Source organism: Oncorhynchus keta, chromosome 30, assembly GCF_023373465.1.
Source record: "Oncorhynchus keta strain PuntledgeMale-10-30-2019 chromosome 30, Oket_V2, whole genome shotgun sequence".
Classification (NCBI taxonomy): Eukaryota; Metazoa; Chordata; class Actinopteri; order Salmoniformes; family Salmonidae; genus Oncorhynchus; species Oncorhynchus keta.
The window spans coordinates 198,064-216,824 of NC_068450.1; the positions used below are offsets into that span (position 1 = coordinate 198,064).

The following is an 18,761-nucleotide window of genomic DNA, read 5'->3' on the forward strand; positions in this document are numbered from 1 at the left end:
GGCCCCAGTCTACTAGTTATCTGTAATTATAATCTGGCCCCAGTCTACTAATTATCTGTAATTATGATCTGGCTCCAGTCTACTAATTATAATCTGGCCCCAGTCTACTAATTATGATCTGGCCCCAGTCTACTAATTATGATCTGGCCCCAGTCTACTAATTATAATCTGGCCCCAGTCTACTAATTATAATCTGGCCCCAGTCTACTAATTATAATCTGGCCCCAGTCTACTAATTATAATCTGGCCCCAGTCTACTAATTATCTGTAATTATAATCTGGCCCCAGTCTACTAATTATGATCTGGCCCCAGTCTACTAATTATGATCTGGCCCCAGTCTACTAATTATAATCTGGCCCCAGTCTACTAATTATGATCTGGCCCCAGTCTACTAATTATAATCTGGCCCCAGTCTACTAATTATGATCTGGCCCCAGTCTACTAATTATGATCTGGCCCCAGTCTACTAATGATCTGTAATTATAATCTGGCCCCAGTCTACTAATGATCTGTAATTATAATCTGGCCCCAGTCTACTAATTATGATCTGGCCCCAGTCTACTAATTAAAATCTGGCCCCAGTCTACTAATTATCTGTAATTATAATCTGGCCCCAGTCTACTAATTATGATCTGGCCCCAGTCTACTAATTATAATCGGGCCCCAGTCTACTAATTATGATCTGGCCCCAGTCTACTAATTATAATCTGGCCCCAGTCTACTAATTATCTGTAATTATAATCTGGCCCCAGTCTACTAATTATAATCTGGCCCCAGTCTACTAATTATCTGTAATTATAATCTGGCCCCAGTCTACTAATTATGATCTGGCCTCAGTCTACTAATTAAAATCTGGCCCCAGTCTACTAATTAAAATCTGGCCCCAGTCTACTAATTATAATCTGGCCCCAGTCTACTAATTATGATCTGGCCCCAGTCTACTAATTATCTGTAATTATAATCTGGCCCCAGTCTACTAATTATCTGTAATTATGATCTGGCCCCAGTCTACTAATTATCTGTAATTATAATCTGGCCCCAGTCTACTAATTATCTGTAATTATAATTTGGCCCCAGTCTACTAATTATCTGTAATTATAATCTGGCCCCAGTCTACTAATTATCTGTAATTATAATCTGGCCCCAGTCTACTAATTATCTGTAATTATAATCTGGCCCCAGTCTACTAATTATCTGTAATTATAATCTGGCCCCAGTCTACTAATTATCTGTAATTATGATCTGGCCCCAGTCTACTAATTATCTGTAATTATAATCTGGCCCCAGTCTACTAATTATCTGTAATTATGATCTGGCCCCAGTCTACTAATTATCTGTAATTATAATCTGGCCCCAGTCTACTAATTATCAGTCTACTAATTATCTGTAATTATAATCTGGCCCCAGTCTACTAATTATCTGTAATTATAATTTGGCCCCAGTCTACTAATTATCTGTAATTATAATCTGGCCCCAGTCTACTAATTATCTGTAATTATAATCTGGCCCCAGTCTACTAATTATCTGTAATTATAATCTGGCCCCAGTCTACTAATTATCTGTAATTATAATCTGGCCCCAGTCTACTAATTATCTGTAATTATAATCTGGCCCCAGTCTACTAATTATCTGTAATTATAATCTGGCCCCAGTCTACTAATTATCTGTAATTATAATCTGGCCCCAGTCTACTAATTATCTGTAATTATAATCTGGCCCCAGTCTCCTAATTATCTGTAATTATAATCTGGCCCCAGTCTACTAATTATCTGTAATTATAATCTGGCCCCAGTCTACTAATTATCTGACCCCCTGACCATCCGCTCAAGAATTGTTTTTGTCCGCGGCCGAATCTCGTTGATGTTCTCTGACACAGGGAACAGGGAACCCTTAGGAACCCGTACCAGTTCACCGAACGGCGCTACAATCTGTCTCTTCTTCACAATTTCTCTATATTGGAAAACGCTACTCTCCAGCCTTTCGCTCCAGCGAACAAGCTTCAGGAATATTATAACGTATTGTCACCATGTACAGCACTTAAGTCTGTAGTCTGTCTGTTCTGTTATTGTGACTGAGTCTGTCTGTTCTGTTATTGTGACTGAGTCTTGTCCTTTATTTGATTTCATTTATATTTGTTATTTTGTTTTGTTGCACAAAACTATCCACACAGCACTTCTTTGCATCCCAAAAAAGCACAATAATTCTCTTTTCTAGTGCACTACTGTTGACCAGGCTCCATAATGCTTCAGTTAAAGTAGTGCACTACTGTTGACCGGGCTCCATAAGGCTTCAGTTAAAGTAGTGCACTACTGTTGACCAGGCTCCATAATGCTTCAGTTAAAGTAGTGCACTACTGTTGACCGGGCTCCATAAGGCTTCAGTTAAAGTAGTGCACTACTGTTGACCAGGCTCCATAAGGCTTCAGTTAAAGTAGTGCACTACTGTTGACCAGACTCCATAAGGCTTCAGTTAAAGTAGTGCACTACTGTTGACCAGACTCCATAAGGCTTCAGTTAAAGTAGTGCACTACTGTTGACCAGGCTCCATAAGGCTTCAGTTAAAGTAGTGCACTACTGTTGACCAGGCTCCATAAGGCTTCAGTTAAAGTAGTGCACTACTGTTGACCAGGCTCCATAAGGCTTCAGTTAAAGCACTATAGATACTACAGGGGTTCTCAAACTTTCATCAGGGACCCCCACTCATAATCAGAACTGGAGTGTGATCTAAAACAGAACAACAGAACTATACTAGGACAAGGGAAGTACATGGCCTCCCTCCACACGGAGCCTCCGACCACATTTTCAGATCCAGCATAAATTGTCGCTTAAGAACATGCATTGAATTAATCTCAAAAATTATTCCACGGATTTCTTGTACAAAATGTGTTTAATCTGTTGTAAAAAAAACAACAACGTATATTTGAGAACCCCTGGTCTGGCTGCTGACCCCCTGCAGTACAGACCCCACTTTGAGAACCCCTGCAGTACAGACCCCACTTTGAGACCTGGTCTGGCTGCTGACCCCCTGCAGTACAGACCCCACTTTGAGAACCCCTGCAGTACAGACCCCACTTTGAGACCTCCTGGTCTGGCTGCTGACCCCCTGCAGTACAGACCCCACTTTGAGACCTCCTGGTCTGGCTGCTGACCCCCTGCAGTACAGACCCCACTTTGAGACCTCCTGGTCTGGCTGCTGACCCCCTGCAGTACAGACCCCACTTGGAGAACCCCTGCCTGGACTTACCCAGACACAAATTAAGATTAGTAGTCCTGGACAAAACAATATTTTTGATATAGATTCTCCTTTGAGCTTTTTAATCCACGGCTGAGTCAGGGATTCAATCCGGTCGCAGGCAATGTTCCCACGTCCGTGGGGAACCCATTCACAGTAGACGCTACGTATGGGGCGGCAGGGTAGCCTAGTGGTTAGAGCGTTGGACTAGTAACCGAAAGGTTGCAAGTTCAAATCCCCGAGCTGACAAGTCGTTCTACCCCTGAACAGGCAGTTTAACCCGCTGTTCCCAGGCAGCCAATGGAAATAAGAATTTGTTCTTAACTGACTTGCCTAGTAAAATAAAGGTACAATTTAAAAATTAAAAATAAATCGGAAATTACCTTTAAAAAACAACGCTTATAACCCGCGATCGGATTTAATCCGGTCTAAATCGCGTGCCCAGGAAACCACCATCTTTCAGTTACCTAGCCATATTGTAACAGACTGTATTTAATTAGTTTCATGTTTCTGACATGGACATTATGGAACTCATAGGAAATGCAGGTGTCTGCTAAGTGTCCATCCTTCAATGATGTATATTTTGCAAACATTTGATTGACAATTGCTCGTATGAACTTAAGAGCCATTGAATATGCATTACTCAGTATATCTTGATTATACTTGCAATAGAGGCCACCATGTTTGGGCAGAAAGCATTATTTTGATATGTAATACAGTACTTGCAATTTACATGTATGCAACTGTAGCCTTGGATACCAGGCGTAGCCAACGAGACCAGATTTGGAAGGATGGCTCCGCGAGACTAATGCAACGGTCTTACCAGTACCGGTCTACTAAAACAAAACTCACTGTGGATTTGATCCTCTGAGGTGACTGACTGGATGTTACCCACTGAGGTGACTGACTGACTGGATGTTACCCACTGAGGTGACTGACTGACTGGATGTTACCCACTGAGGTGACTGACTGACTGGATGTTACCCACTGAGGTGACTGACTGACTGGATGTTACCCACTGAGGTGACTGACTGACTGGATGTTACCCACTGAGGTGACTGACTGACTGGATGTTACCCACTGAGGTGACTGACTGACTGGATGTTACCCACTGAGGTGACTGACTGACTGGATGTTACCCACTGAGGTGACTGCCTGCCTGTTACCCACTGAGGTGACTGCCTGCCTGTTACCCACTGAGGTGACTGACTGGATGTTACCCACTGAGGTGACTGCCTGCCTGTTACCCACTGAGGTGACTGACTGGATGTTACCCACTGAGGTGTGCTGACCGACTGCCTGTTCCCCACTGAGGTGACTGACTGGATGTTACCCACTGAGGTGACTGCCTGCCTGTTACCCACTGAGGTGACTGCCTGCCTGTTACCCACTGAGGTGACTGCCTGCCTGTTACCCACTGAGGTGACTGACCGACTGCCTTCAGGATGTTTATACCCCAACAAGATGCCTTATGACCTTGTCATCGCAACAAGGAAATGTCTGTATATCTATATGCACTTAGTCTTCCTCTGTCCCAGTACTATCATGTAGCATTTGTATAGGTATGTATGCCTTTTGTATGAATAAATATTTGTAATATTTAACTCTAATCACTTCCTTGTTATTCAAAAGGCAGTATGAGATTAAAAAATGATCCAGAAACAGAAAATATTTATTAGTATTCATCAATAAGTCCATACTGTTGCTCAAACATTACACATTCATAATTTGTATACATTAATTTCCTTTAAAAAGAAGATTCTCAGGTACTTGTGTACTTTTATAGCCAGTAGTTATGAAAGTAAGCGCTCATGAGCCAAAAGTGGTACCCGAAAATGGTGTACTACATCATACATGTGTACTATGTCATTGCCCCGCCTCTCGCTCTGCTGTGTGTGCAACCTTACTAGCTGTCACTCAAATGGAGAGGGCCCGAAGTTCAGAACTCTAATTGGTTGGGGGCTGGCCCATGTAGGGGGAAAAGGGTTAGAAAAACAGTCTTTCAAACAAGGGATTTCGTGGCTAATTGAGGTAAAAAAGATAGTGATTATCTCATGTTTATAAACGGGATGATCAGAGGTCTTGAATGCTGATTGGCTGACAGCCATGGTATATCAGACCATATACCACAGGTATGAGAAAACATACATTTTTACTTCTCTATTTACATTGGTAACCAGTTTATAATAGCAATAAGGCATCTCAGGGAGGTTTGTGATATATGACCAATATACCACGGGTAAGGGCTGTGTCCAGGCACTCCGCGTTGCGACGTGCCATATACCACATCCCCTCGTGCCTTATTGCTTAAACTAACTACACATTGACACATCCAGCCCGTTTAAGAAAACGAAAAAAAAACAGTTGTCAAAGTTCCGGAGCATGTCTTTTAAGTGAAATTATTTTTAAAAAATTGTGTTCAAATTTGGCTAATTTTTTCAAGCAGACAGACAGACATTGATATCCACAGCAATCCTGTCTTTTCACAATGTCAAGAGAGAGCCAAGTAGCAGCTCTCCCTCTAGCCAAGGATGATCACTCCCAAGAGAGAGCCAAGTAGCCAAGACTGCAAAATAACTTGGACCCCCCCCCTCATCACACCAGTAACAACTTCAATTTGAAGCAATGAATTTTCATTCTGAATTATATATATATATATAATGTAGCGCTATAACTGAAATCAATTAACCTGTATTTAAGAATCAAGATTCAGGGAGATTACTTTGAGATTTTTTTTTTTTTTGAGTCTTTTTGAGTTTGAGTTAACAGAAAACAAAAAGATGATTTTGAAAAAGATTAAATATTTACAAATCGTAAGCCTAAAGTAACTGAAGATACGCAGTCAGTCTCATCTACAGTGTGAGAAACACTAAACTATATGAAGGTCAAGGAATTACGACAGACAGGAGAAATGCTTCTTGTAATGTTGTCGACTCTTGTAAACGGAATAGACAGAAGTGCACAAGGGGTTAAAAGAGTCCATAAGTCTCTGGTCTAAAGTAGTACACTATGTAGGGGAATAGGGCTCTGGTCTAAAGTAGTACACTATGTAGGGAATAGGGTTCTATAGGGCTCTGGTCTAAAGTAGTGCACTATGTAGGGGAATAGGGTTCTATAGGGCTCTGGTCTAAAGTAGTACACTATGTAGGGAATAGGGTTCTATAGGGCTCTGGTCTAAAGTAGTGCACTATGTAGGGAATAGGGTTCTATAGGGCTCTGGGTAGTACACTATGTAGGGAATAGGGTTCTATAGGGCTCTGGTCTAAAGTAGTATGTAGGGAATAGGGTTCTATAGGGCTCTGGTCTAAAGTAGTACACTATGTAGGGAATAGGGTTCTATAGGGCTCGGGTCTAAAGTAGTGCACTATGTAGGGGAATAGGGTTCTATAGGGCTCTGGTCTAAAGTAGTGCACTATGTAGGGAATAGGGTTCTATAGGGCTCTGGTCTAAAGTAGTGCACTATGTAGGGGAATAGGGTGCCATTTGGGACTCAACCACTGAGTTGGAGGGAAATGGTTGGTAGGCCTACAGATCTAGGATCAGCTTCCCCTCTAACCAATCCTAACCGTAGCCATTATTGGGAAAATGCTAAAAACTGACCCACTATCAGCGAGGAACTCCCTCGTCGTCCCCTACGGCTATGACAGTATTCAGTAGGTCACGAAAAACAACTCGAGTCACACAGTCATTTCTGGAGACATGAACCAGTCTCTTGTACTAGCTAGCCACCAATGAAAGGACAAGACCGACCAACACCAACGTCAGCCACGCCCAGTAGATCACCTGCTGGGTGGGACTGGTGTTGTCCTGTCCACAATGCTGCCACATGCCTCCAAACAAGATCAACCCAGTTACTCAGTTTACACTCTCTGCAGGTACAGTTCTATAGCGTTTAGCCTCTTCCATTTCTCATCTCTTTCTGCTGCAGGTTTGTCTCATTGAGATAAGCATCTACACACCAACTGATAAGACCACCACAGGCGGAGGGAAGTAGAATGGAAACTAGCCCGGCGCGTTCACCTCCCTGTTAGAGTACTGTACTGAAGGAAAGGAGACAAGGAAAGGAAGCTAGTGAGGACTATTGAGACCCAGCCCAGACACTTGTGTTAGAAGACACAAGTCTAAAAAAAAGGTGCCGCATGGTCAATCCCATGTCTGCGGCTGCAGTACAGAGTGTTGCTGTGTCGCGGCAGTACAGAGTGTTGCTGTGTCGCGGCAGTACAGAGTGTTGCTGTGTCGCGGCAGTACAGAGTGTTGCTGAGTCGCGGCAGTACAGAGTGTTGCTGAGTCGCGGCAGTACAGAGTGTTGCTGAGTCGCGGCAGTACAGAGTGTTGCTGTGTCGCGGCAGTACAGAGTGTTGCTGTGTCGCGGCAGTACAGTGTTGCTGTGTCGCGGCAGTACAGAGTGTTGCTGTGTCTGCGGCTGCAGTACAGAGTGTTGCTGTGTCGCGGCAGTACAGAGTGTTGCTGTGTCTGCGGCGGCAGTACAGAGTGTTGCTGTGTCGCGGCAGTACAGAGTGTTGCTGTGTCGCGGCAGTACAGAGTGTTGCTGTGTCGCGGCAGTACAGAGTGTTGCTGTGTCGCGGCAGTACAGAGTGTTGCTGTGTCGCGGCAGTACAGAGTGTTGCTGTGTCGCGGCAGTACAGAGTGTTGCTGTGTCGCGGCAGTACAGAGTGTTGCTGTGTCGCGGCAGTACAGAGTGTTGCTGTGTCGCGGCAGTACAGAGTGTTGCTGTGTCGCGGCAGTACAGAGTGTTGCTGTGTCGCGGCAGTACAGAGTGTTGCTGTGTCGCGGCAGTACAGAGTGTTGCTGAGTCGCGGCAGTACAGAGTGTTGCTGTGTCGCGGCAGTACAGAGTGTTGCTGAGTCGCGGCAGTACAGAGTGTTGCTGAGTCGCGGCAGTACAGAGTGTTGCTGTGTCGCGGCAGTACAGAGTGTTGCTGTGTCGCGGCAGTACAGAGTGTTGCTGTGTCGCGGCAGTACAGAGTGTTGCTGAGTCGCGGCAGTACAGAGTGTTGCTGAGTCGCGGCAGTACAGAGTGTTGCTGAGTCGCGGCAGTACAGAGTGTTGCTGTGTCTGCGGCTGCAGTACAGAGTGTTGCTGTGTCGCGGCAACACAGAGTGTTGCTGTGTCGCGGCAGTACAGAGTGTTGCTGTGTCGCGGCAGTACAGAGTGTTGCTGTGTCGCGGCAGTACAGAGTGTTGCTGTGTCGCGGCAGTACAGAGTGTTGCTGTGTCGCGGCAGTACAGAGTGTTGCTGTGTCGCGGCAGTACAGAGTGTTGCTGTGTCGCGGCAGTACAGAGTGTTGCTGTGTCGCGGCAGTACAGAGTGTTGCTGAGTCGCGGCAGTACAGAGTGTTGCTGAGTCGCGGCAGTACAGAGTGTTGCTGTGTCGCGGCAGTACAGAGTGTTGCTGTGTCGCGGCAGTACAGAGTGTTGCTGTGTCGCGGCAGTACAGAGTGTTGCTGTGTCGCGGCAGTACAGAGTGTTGCTGTGTCGCGGCAGTACAGAGTGTTGCTGTGTCGCGGCAGTACAGAGTGTTGCTGTGTCGCGGCAGTACAGAGTGTTGCTGTGTCGCGGCAGTACAGAGTGCTGCTGTGTCGCGGCAGTACAGAGTGCTGCTGTGTCGCGGCAGTACAGAGTGCTGCTGTGTCGCGGCAGTACAGAGTGCTGCTGTGTCGCGGCAGTACAGAGTGTTGCTGTGTCGCGGCAGTACAGCGTGTTACTGTGTCGCGGCAGTACAGCGTGTCACTGTGTCGCGGCAGTACAGCGTGTCACTGTGTCGCGGCAGTACAGCGTGTCACTGTGTTGCGGCAGTACAGCGTGTCACTGTGTCGCGGCAGTACAGCGTGTTACTGTGTCGCGGCAGTACAGCGTGTTACTGTAATGCAGCCTCTGCAGAAGTCAGAGCAAACATACTTTTTGGAGCTTCCCAGAGCTGTTGTGAAGGAAGTTGTCGAGGGAGTTAGGTTGTTTATACAGGACCTCCCGTCAACCAATCATGTCTATGCGGAGCCCTCCACATTGTTACAACATTTGAGAGGTGCACAGCGATGCGGTATGGAGCTTGATTCTGCCTCTGCACGCCTCCGGAGCCTCGTCGCACCCTCCATATGGCCTCCACCATTTGATCAGATTCTGTATAAAATTGTCTTTAACTGTATTGGTTCATCCCCTAGATCACTGTCACACCTAGAGTCACAATAACAGAAACATTCACAAAATGACCAGGTTTTCCAGAAATCCTGGTTGGAGGATTCCGGATTTCCTTCTTAGGGTAATCTTTCAATTTCTGGAAAACCTGGTAATTTTAGTTAACGGATTTTGCATCCATAACCACAGATCTAGGATCAGATTCCCCTACCTCAATAAGATCTGATCCCAGATCTGAGTAGGGACAACCAGACCTGTGTTCAAATAGTGCCAGCCAGGCAGGCTCAATCCATCCCAGATAAAGTCTTTGAATCAAGGCAGGACTGACAGGGACCAATGTCTACTTCCTCCCACTGGCACCTCGCATTCTGGGTTTAAGTTTCTAGGATCAGCTTCGACATGCGCCAATCCTAAACACATCAGCATCTCGGGGAAACTTCACCCTACACTGGCAGCTCAGACATACTGTTGTTTCTTGTGAGCCTGTGAGGCCAGGCCTTTGGCTTTCTCTTTAGCTACCAGAGCCGTCTCCCTGGCCCTCTCTGCAGCATGCTCAGCCAGGGTCCTGGAGGGGGTATCACCTGGAGGAGAGAGGAAAACATGGTGGTTAGAGAAGGGACTGGTTTAGACCTGGGACACCAGCCGTTGTTCCCCTGTAATCAGGGCCTGGTTTAGACCTGGGACACCAGCCATTGCTCCCCTTTAATAGCACATTGAACTGTAAACTAGAGCAGTAATAGCCCGTCCCTTTAATAGCACATTGAACTGTAAAACTAGAGAGTAGTAATAGCCCGTCCCTTTAATAGCACATTGAACTGTAAAACTAGAGAGTAGTAATAGCCAGTTCCTTTAATAGCACATTGAACTGTAAACTAGAGTAGTAATAGCCCGTCCCTTTAATAGCACATTGAACTGTAAAACTAGAGAGCAGTAATAGCCCGTCCCTTTAATAGCACATTGAACTGTAAAACTAGAGAGTAGTAATAGCCCGTCCCTTTAATAGCACATTGAACTGTAAAACTAGAGAGTAGTAATAGCCCGTCCCTTTAATAGCACATTGAACTGTAAAACTAGAGAGTAGTAATAGCCCGTCCCTTTAATAGCACATTGAACTGTAACCTAGAGTAGTAATAGCCTGTCCCTCACCTACAGCAGTTCATACATCTGATTCAACCGTTTCCGCCCCAACACAGTCCCGTTTCCGCCCCAACACAGTCCCGTTTCCGCCCCAACACAGTCCCGTTTCCGCCCCAACACAGTCCCGTTTCCGCCCCAACACAGTCCCGTTTCCGCCCCAACACAGTCCCGTTTCCGCCCCAACAGTCCCGTTTCCGCCCCAACACAGTCCCGTTAATAATAAGGAACTGAACTGATCGCACCACCTTATTTTACTGCGTAATAAAACAACTGGCCTCCACCTTACCTTGCATTTTGGCCAGGACGTATTCAAACCCTTTCATGGTCTTTGTAACACTGGTCTTGAACCGGGCAAGGCCGAATTCCTGTAAAATGAGGCCAGACATTAATTAAAGTTATCACTAACAGGAATCTGTTTAGACACAGAAGAAGCTTCCTCACTAACACATCAGTCAGACCATCACAACAAGATCATCACTCCCCATCAGTCAGACCATCACAACAAGATCATCACTCCCCATCAGTCAGACCATCACAACAAGACCATCACTCCCCATCAGTCAGACCATCACAACAAGATCATCACTCCCCATCAGTCAGACCATCACAACAAGACCATCACTCCCCATCAGTCAGACCATCACAACAAGACCATCACTCCCCATCAGTCAGACCATCACAACAAGACCATCACTCCCCATCAGTCAGACCATCACAACAAGACCATCACTCCCCATCAGTCAGACCATCACAACAAGATCATCACTCCCCATCAGTCAGACCATCACAACAAGACCATCATTCCCCATCAGTCAGACCATCACAACAAGATCATCACTCCCCATCAGCCATCAGATGGCTACTCACTAGAGACGGCTACACACTATAGACGGCTACACACTAGCAACAAAGCATCCTTCACTCATGCTGCCAAACATACCCTTGTAAAACTGACCATCCTACCAATCCTCGACTTTGGCGATGTCATTTACAAAATAGCCTCCAATACCCTACTCAACAAATTGGATGCAGTCTATCACAGTGCAATCCGTTTTGTCACCAAAGCCCCATATACTACCCACCATTGCGACCTGTACGCTCTCGTTGGCTGGCCCTCGCTTCATATTCGTCGCCAAACCCACTGGCTCCATGTCATCTACAAGACCCTGCTAGGTAAAGTCCCCCCTTATCTCAGCTCGCTGGTCACCATAGCATCTCCCACCTGTAGCACGCGCTCCAGCAGGTATATCTCTCTAGTCACCCCCAAAACCAATTCTTTCTTTGGCCGCCTCTCCTTCCAGTTCTCTGCTGCCAATGCCTGGAACGAACTACAAAAATCTCTGAAACTGGAAACACTTATCTCCCTCACTAGCTTTAAGCACCAACTGTCAGAGCAGCTCACAGATTACTGCACCTGTACATAGCCCACCTATAATTTAGCCCAAACAACTACTTCTTTCCCAACTGTATTTAATTTATTTATTTATTTAGCTCCTTTGCACCCCATTATTTTTATTTCTACTTTGCACATTCTTCCATTGCTTTACTTGCTATATTGTATTTACTTTGCCACCATGGCCTTTTTTGCCTTTACCTCCCTTATCTCACCTAATTTGCTCACATTGTATATAGACTTGTTTATACTGTATTAGTGACTGTATGTTTGTTTTATTCCATGTGTAACTCTGTGTCGTTGTATCTGTCGAACTGCTTTGCTTTATCTTGGCCAGGTCGCAGTTGTAAATGAGAACTTGTTCTCAACTAGCCTACCTGGTTAAATAAAGGTGAAATAAAAATAAATAAATAACTATAGACGGCTACACACCAGAGACGGCTACACACCAGAGACGGCTACACACTATAGACGGCTACACACCATAGACGGCTACACACCAGAGACGGCTACACACCAGAGACGGCTACACACCTAGAGACGGCTACACACTATAGACGGCTACACACTATAGACGGCTACACACTATAGACGGCTACACACCAGAGACGGCTACACACCAGAGACGGCTACACACTATAGACGGCTACACACTATAGACGGCTACACACCAGAGGCGGCTACACACTATAGACGGCTACACACTATAGACGGCTACACACTATAGACGGCTACACACTATAGACGGCTACACACTATAGACGGCTACACACCAGAGACGGCTACACACTATAGACGGCTACACACTATAGACGGCTACACACCAGAGACGGCTACACACTATAGACGGCTACACACTATAGACGGCTACACACCAGAGACGGCTACACACTATAGACGGCTACACACCAGAGGCGGCTACACACTATAGACGGCTACACACTATAGACGGCTACACACTATAGACGGCTACACACCAGAGGCGGCTACACACCAGAGGCGGCTACACACCAGAGGCGGCTACACACTATAGACGGCTACACACCAGAGGCGGCTACACACTATAGACGGCTACACACTATAGACGGCTACACACTATAGACGGCTACACACCAGAAGCGGCTACACACCAGAGGCGGCTACACACTATAGACGGCTACACACCAGAGGCGGCTACACACCAGAGGCGGCTACACACCAGAGGCGGCTACACACTATAGACGGCTACACACTATAGACGGCTACGCACCAGAGGCGGCTACGCACCAGAGACGGCTACACACCAGAGGCGGCTACACACTATAGACGGCTACACACCAGAGGCGGCTACACACCAGAGGCGGCTACACACTATAGACGGCTACACACTATAGACGGCTACACACTATAGACGGCTACACACTATAGACGGCTACACACTATAGACGGCTACACACCAGAGACGGCTACACACTATAGACGGCTACACACCAGAGACGGCTACACACTATAGACGGCTACACACTATAGACGGCTACACACCAGAGACGGCTACACACTATAGACGGCTACACACTATAGACGGCTACACACCAGAGACGGCTACACACTATAGACGGCTACACACTATAGACGGCTACACACTATAGACGGCTACACACTATAGACGGCTACACACCAGAGACGGCTACACACCAGAGACGGCTACACACTATAGACGGCTACACACTATAGACGGCTACACACCAGAGGCGGCTACACACTATAGACGGCTACACACTATAGACGGCTACACACCAGAGGCGGCTACACACTATAGACGGCTACACACTATAGACGGCTACACACTATAGACGGCTACACACTATAGACGGCTACACACCAGAGGCGGCTACACACCAGAGGCGGCTACACACTATAGACGGCTACACACCAGAGGCGGCTACACACCAGAGGCGGCTACACACCAGAGGCGGCTACACACTATAGACGGCTACACACTATAGACGGCTACACACTATAGACGGCTACACACTATAGACGGCTACACACCAGAGGCGGCTACACACCAGAGGCGGCTACACACCAGAGGCGGCTACACACTATAGACGGCTACACACTATAGACGGCTACGCACCAGAGGCGGCTACGCACCAGAGACGGCTACGCACCAGAGACGGCTACGCACCAGAGACGGCTACGCACCAGAGACGGCTACACACCAGAGACGGCTACACACTATAGACGGCTACACACCAGAGGCGGCTACACACTATAGACGGCTACACACTATAGACGGCTACACACCAGAGACGGCTACACACCAGAGGCGGCTACACACCAGAGACGGCTACACACCAGAGACGGCTACACACTATAGACGGCTACGCACTATAGACGGCTACGCACTATAGACGGCTACGCACCAGAGGCGGCTACGCACCAGAGACGGCTACGCACCAGAGACGGCTACGCACCAGAGGCGGCTACGCACCAGAGACGGCTACGCACCAGAGACGGCTACGCACCAGAGACGGCTACGCACCAGAGATGGCTACGCACCAGAGATGGCTACGCACCAGAGGCGGCTACGCACCAGAGGCGGCTACGCACCAGAGATGGCTACGCACCAGAGACGGCTACGCACCAGAGGCGGCTACGCACCAGAGATGGCTACGCACCAGAGGCGGCTACGCACCAGAGGCGGCTACGCACCAGAGGCGGCTACGCACCAGAGATGGCTACACACCAGAGACGGCTACGCACCAGAGATGGCTACGCACCAGAGATGGCTACGCACCAGAGATGGCTACACACCAGAGATGGCTACGCACCAGAGACGGCTACGCACCAGAGGCGGCTACGCACCAGAGATGGCTACGCACCAGAGACGGCTACACACTATAGATGGCTACACACCAGAGACGGCTACACACTATAGACGGCTACACACTATAGATGGCTACACACCAGAGACGGCTACACACCAGAGACGGCTACACACCAGAGACGGCTACACACTATAGATGGCTACACACTATAGATGGCTACACACCAGAGACGGCTACACACTATAGACGGCTACACACTATAGACGGCTACACACTATAGATGGCTACACACCAGAGACGGCTACACACCAGAGACGGCTACACACTATAGACGGCTACACACTATAGACGGCTACACACCAGAGACGGCTACACACTATAGGCGGCTACACACCAGAGACGGCTACACACTATAGGCGGCTACGCACCAGAGACGGCTACGCACCAGAGACGGCTACACACCAGAGACGGCTACACACTATAGACGGCTACACACTATAGACGGCTACACACTATAGACGGCTACACACTATAGACGGCTACACACTATAGACGGCTACACACTATAGACGGCTACACACTATAGATGGCTACACACTATAGACGGCTACACACTATAGACGGCTACACACTATAGACGGCTACACACCATAGACGGCTACACACCAGAGACGGCTACACACTATAGATGGCTACACATCTACATAGACAGTTACATACTAGAGATGGCCTTCTGTGGCTCAGTTGGTAGAGCATGGCGCTTGTAACGCCAGGGTAGTGGGTTTGATTCCCGGGACCACCCATACGTAGAATGTATGCTTTGGATAAAAGCGTCAGCTAAATGGCATATATTATGGCTACACACTAGAGATGGCTACACACTAGAGATGGCTACACACTAGAGATGGCTACACATCTACATAGACAGTTACATACTAGAGATGGCTACACACTAGAGATGGCTACATACTATAGATGGCTACACACTAGAGATGGCTACACATCTACATAGACAGTTACATACTAGAGATGGCTACACACTAGAGATGGCTACACACTCGAGATGGCTACACACTCGAGATGGCTACACACTCGAGATGGCTACACACTAGAGATGGCTACACATCTACATAGACAGTTACATACTAGAGATGGCTACACACTATAGATGGCTAGATAGATGGTGGTGGAAAGATTGTCAAGTCAGGGGCTTTCTAGGGACCCCACCCTTCCAGTACCACAGGAAGGGTGTGGATTTGGTTTCCACTGGCCTGGATAACACACACACACACACACACACCTGTATAGCTCTGGAGAGCCCGTAGATGTTAGACGAGATCCAGGCCTCTCTGTTAATCTCCGTCCAGCTGGTGTTGTCAGGGTTAATTCTGTACTCACAACGCTCCTCCACAGACTGACAGGGGAATCAAAGCATAGACCTTATTATGATAGTATATACAGCCCATGGAGTCTTATAATGTGATTTAACAACTGGAGCAGGAGATGTAGAGTAGTATTACGAGCTGGTCGTCATAGTGACTTCAGGGTAACTTCCCACCAGAGAAATACGGCTCAATTTCAAATAGATTCAGATTGAAAGATGAAGACTTGCGTTGGCTCCCTGAGCGAATGCCTAGGCTTTAGCTCAGCGGGCTAACACAGTCACAGACCAACAGGAGACCCACGTTCAATTCCCGGTCGGTCACACATACCATGGCTAATACGGTCACGGTTCAATTCCCGGTCGGTCACACATACCATCATGCGTGCGTGGCTGATGTTCCAAGTCAGCGTTGTCATGGTTCTGTTCTGGGGGTCCACGATGGAATCCTCGATGATGTAGGCGTGCCTGGCCATGGTAACCGGCAGGTACTTCTCCATCCAGCGAGGGGCGCGGTTAGTTTTGGTCAGCAGTCGCCTAGAGACCAGACGGTTACCGGGAGTTACATCCCTGAAGATTATGTCCTCCGTTAGGACATGGTTACTGTGGGGAGAGAAGAGATGACAATTGTAAAAACAGTATCAGAGACTTCAGGGAGAGAGAGGAGATGAGAGTTTATTGTAATATTGTATTACTGTTAGAGACATGCTCGGGAGAGAGGAGATGAGATGGGTGAATTAGGTTGGATTCAGAGAGACTTTCCAGCTTAAAGGGATACGGCAAGATTATAGGTCACAACGATGTCTACACATCTCTATGCTACAACGTTGCGATGTCTACGCGTCTCTATGCAATGTCAACCTGTAGGGGTTGGGGGGGTAATCTTTCTTACCTGTAGGGGTTGGGGGGGTAATATTTCTTACCTGTAGGGGTTGGGGGGGTAATCTTTCTTACCTGTAGGGGTTGGGGGGTAATCTTTCTTACCTGTAGGGGTTGGGGTAATCTTTCTTACCTGTAGGGGTTGGGGGTAATCTATTTTACCTGTAGGGGGCTTGGGGGTAATCTTTCTTACCTGTAGGGGTTGGGGGGGTAATCTTTCTTACCTGTAGGGGTTGGGGGGGTAATCTTTCTTACCTGTAGGGGTTGGGGGGGTAATCTTTCTTACCTGTAGGGGTTGGGGGTAATCTATTTTACCTGTAGGGGTTGGGGGTAATCAATTTTACCTGTAGGGGTTGGGGGTAATCTTTCCTACCTGTAGGGGTTGGGGGTAATCTATTTTACCTGTAGGGGTTGGGGGTAATCAATTTTACCTGTAGGGGTTGGGGGTAATCTTTTACCTGTAGGGGTTGGGGGTAATCTATTTTACCTGTAGGGGTTGGGGGTAATCTATTTTACCTGTAGGGGTTGGGGGTAATCTATTTTACCTGTAGGGGTTGGGGTAATCTATTTTACCTGTAGGGGTTGGGGGTAATCTATTTTACCTGTAGGGGTTGGGGGTAATCTATTTTACCTGTAGGGGTTGGGGGTAATCTATTTTACCTGTAGGGGTTGGGGGTAATCTATTTTACCTGTAGGGGTTGGGGGTAATCTTTCTTACCTGTAGGGGTTGGGGGTAATCTATTTTACCTGTAGGGGTTGGGGATAATCTATTTTACCTGTAGGGGTTGGGGGGGGGATAATCTTTCTTACCTGTAGGGGTTGGGGGGGGATAATCTTTCTTACCTGTAGGGGTTGGGGGGGGGGATAATCTTTCTTACCTGTAGGGGTTGGGGGGTAATCTTTCTTACCTGTAGGGGTTGGGGGGGTAATCTATTTTACCTGTGGGGGGGGGTAATCTTTCTTACCTGTAGGGGTTGGGGTATCGCTCCCAGAAAGCGATGCAGACTTGGTCCCAGGAACTTTTCAGATGACCCACGCAGGCAAAGTACTTCACCATTGTTCCCGAAAATTGATGACTTCATATGTAATTTACACTTTGGCAAATACCTGCTGGAAGAACAGGACACGTGAGTCAACTCAAATGAACTCGTACGTTATCAATTGCATGCACGCTCGCCCAATCAATCGTGAAATTAGAAGGCTGCACTAAAAAAAAATAAACGAAACTCCTAGATAAAGCATAGGAAGTGGAATGACAGCTGTCAATCAAATGTAGTGAACTTAAATCAGTAACGTGCGCACTAGTCACAGCTAACGTTCACCTGTTCATAATACAGCTATATTTATGTCCATATATACCGCTCGACATGCAACGTATTTCTTCTAAGAACGTCGTTGGTGACAGTTTGACAGGTAATGGAATTACAAACGGACATCGACAAACTGAAATGGTCACGTCCGCACGCTGTCCCTCGAGTCTTCCTAGAATGCTAAGATAAAGATCTAGCTAGCTAGCTTAGCATAGCATAGCGTTGGAGTCAACGCCATGAATTAATTAACTACATAATTTGACCGATTTTAATGAAGAGGAAAAAATAATAATAATGATTACCTCATTGGCAACACCATTTACAGCGGAGATAAGTGCATTTTCTACTACTTTTAGAAGAATGTAGCTTGCAGCTACATGACAAACTGACTTGGGCGGAAGGTCAGCAACAACGACATATCCGGTCGAGGAGGGTAAAGGAAGGAAGAACGTCGCGAGAGAAAAATAA

General features: G+C 47.2%; 1 protein-coding gene and 1 long non-coding RNA gene across 13 annotated transcripts; one reads left to right on the forward strand and one right to left on the reverse strand.

Annotated features, from left to right (window-relative positions):
* Positions 1-1,376: 1,376 nt before the first annotated feature.
* On the forward strand, positions 1,377-4,836 carry LOC127913780 (uncharacterized). 10 transcript variants are annotated; one of them, XR_008086652.1, is made up of 2 exons: positions 1,377-4,514; positions 4,547-4,836. It is a non-coding gene; the product is annotated as an uncharacterized LOC127913780 (long non-coding RNA). The 10 variants fall into 10 exon arrangements; XR_008086656.1 differs by having other exon boundaries at positions 4,601-4,836; XR_008086657.1 differs by having other exon boundaries at positions 4,628-4,836.
* A 50-nt stretch (positions 4,837-4,886) lies between these two features.
* Positions 4,887-18,761, reverse strand: LOC127913779 (PRELI domain-containing protein 1, mitochondrial-like). 3 transcript variants are annotated; one of them, XM_052487037.1, is made up of 6 exons: positions 18,596-18,761; positions 17,949-18,093; positions 16,482-16,707; positions 16,024-16,137; positions 10,807-10,885; positions 4,887-9,964 (listed from the first exon to the last, which is right to left on the reverse strand). In XM_052487037.1, exons 2-6 carry the CDS (start codon positions 18,038-18,040, stop codon positions 9,840-9,842), a joined length of 636 nt encoding a protein of 211 aa, XP_052342997.1. In that variant the 5' UTR covers positions 18,041-18,093; positions 18,596-18,761; the 3' UTR covers positions 4,887-9,839. The 3 variants fall into 3 exon arrangements, with proteins under 3 accessions (XP_052342997.1, XP_052342998.1, XP_052342999.1); XM_052487038.1 differs by having other exon boundaries at positions 17,949-18,090; positions 18,596-18,759; XM_052487039.1 differs by lacking the exon at positions 18,596-18,761 and adding an exon at positions 18,306-18,443 and having other exon boundaries at positions 17,949-18,090.

What these genes read in the sequence shown, in the direction of transcription:
- LOC127913779 (XM_052487037.1), bottom strand. Translation starts at nt 18,040, where the DNA reads ATGGTGAAGTACTTTGCCTGCGTGGGTCATCTGAAAAGTTCCTGGGAC. An exon ending in CGATACCCCAACCCCTACAG is followed by an intron (nt 16,708 to 17,948) that starts GTAAGAAAGATT and finishes CTCTCCCCACAG; the next exon opens with TAACCATGTCCTAACGGAGG. An exon ending in TCAGCCACGCACGCATGATG is followed by an intron (nt 16,138 to 16,481) that starts GTATGTGTGACC and finishes TTCCCCTGTCAG; the next exon opens with TCTGTGGAGGAGCGTTGTGA.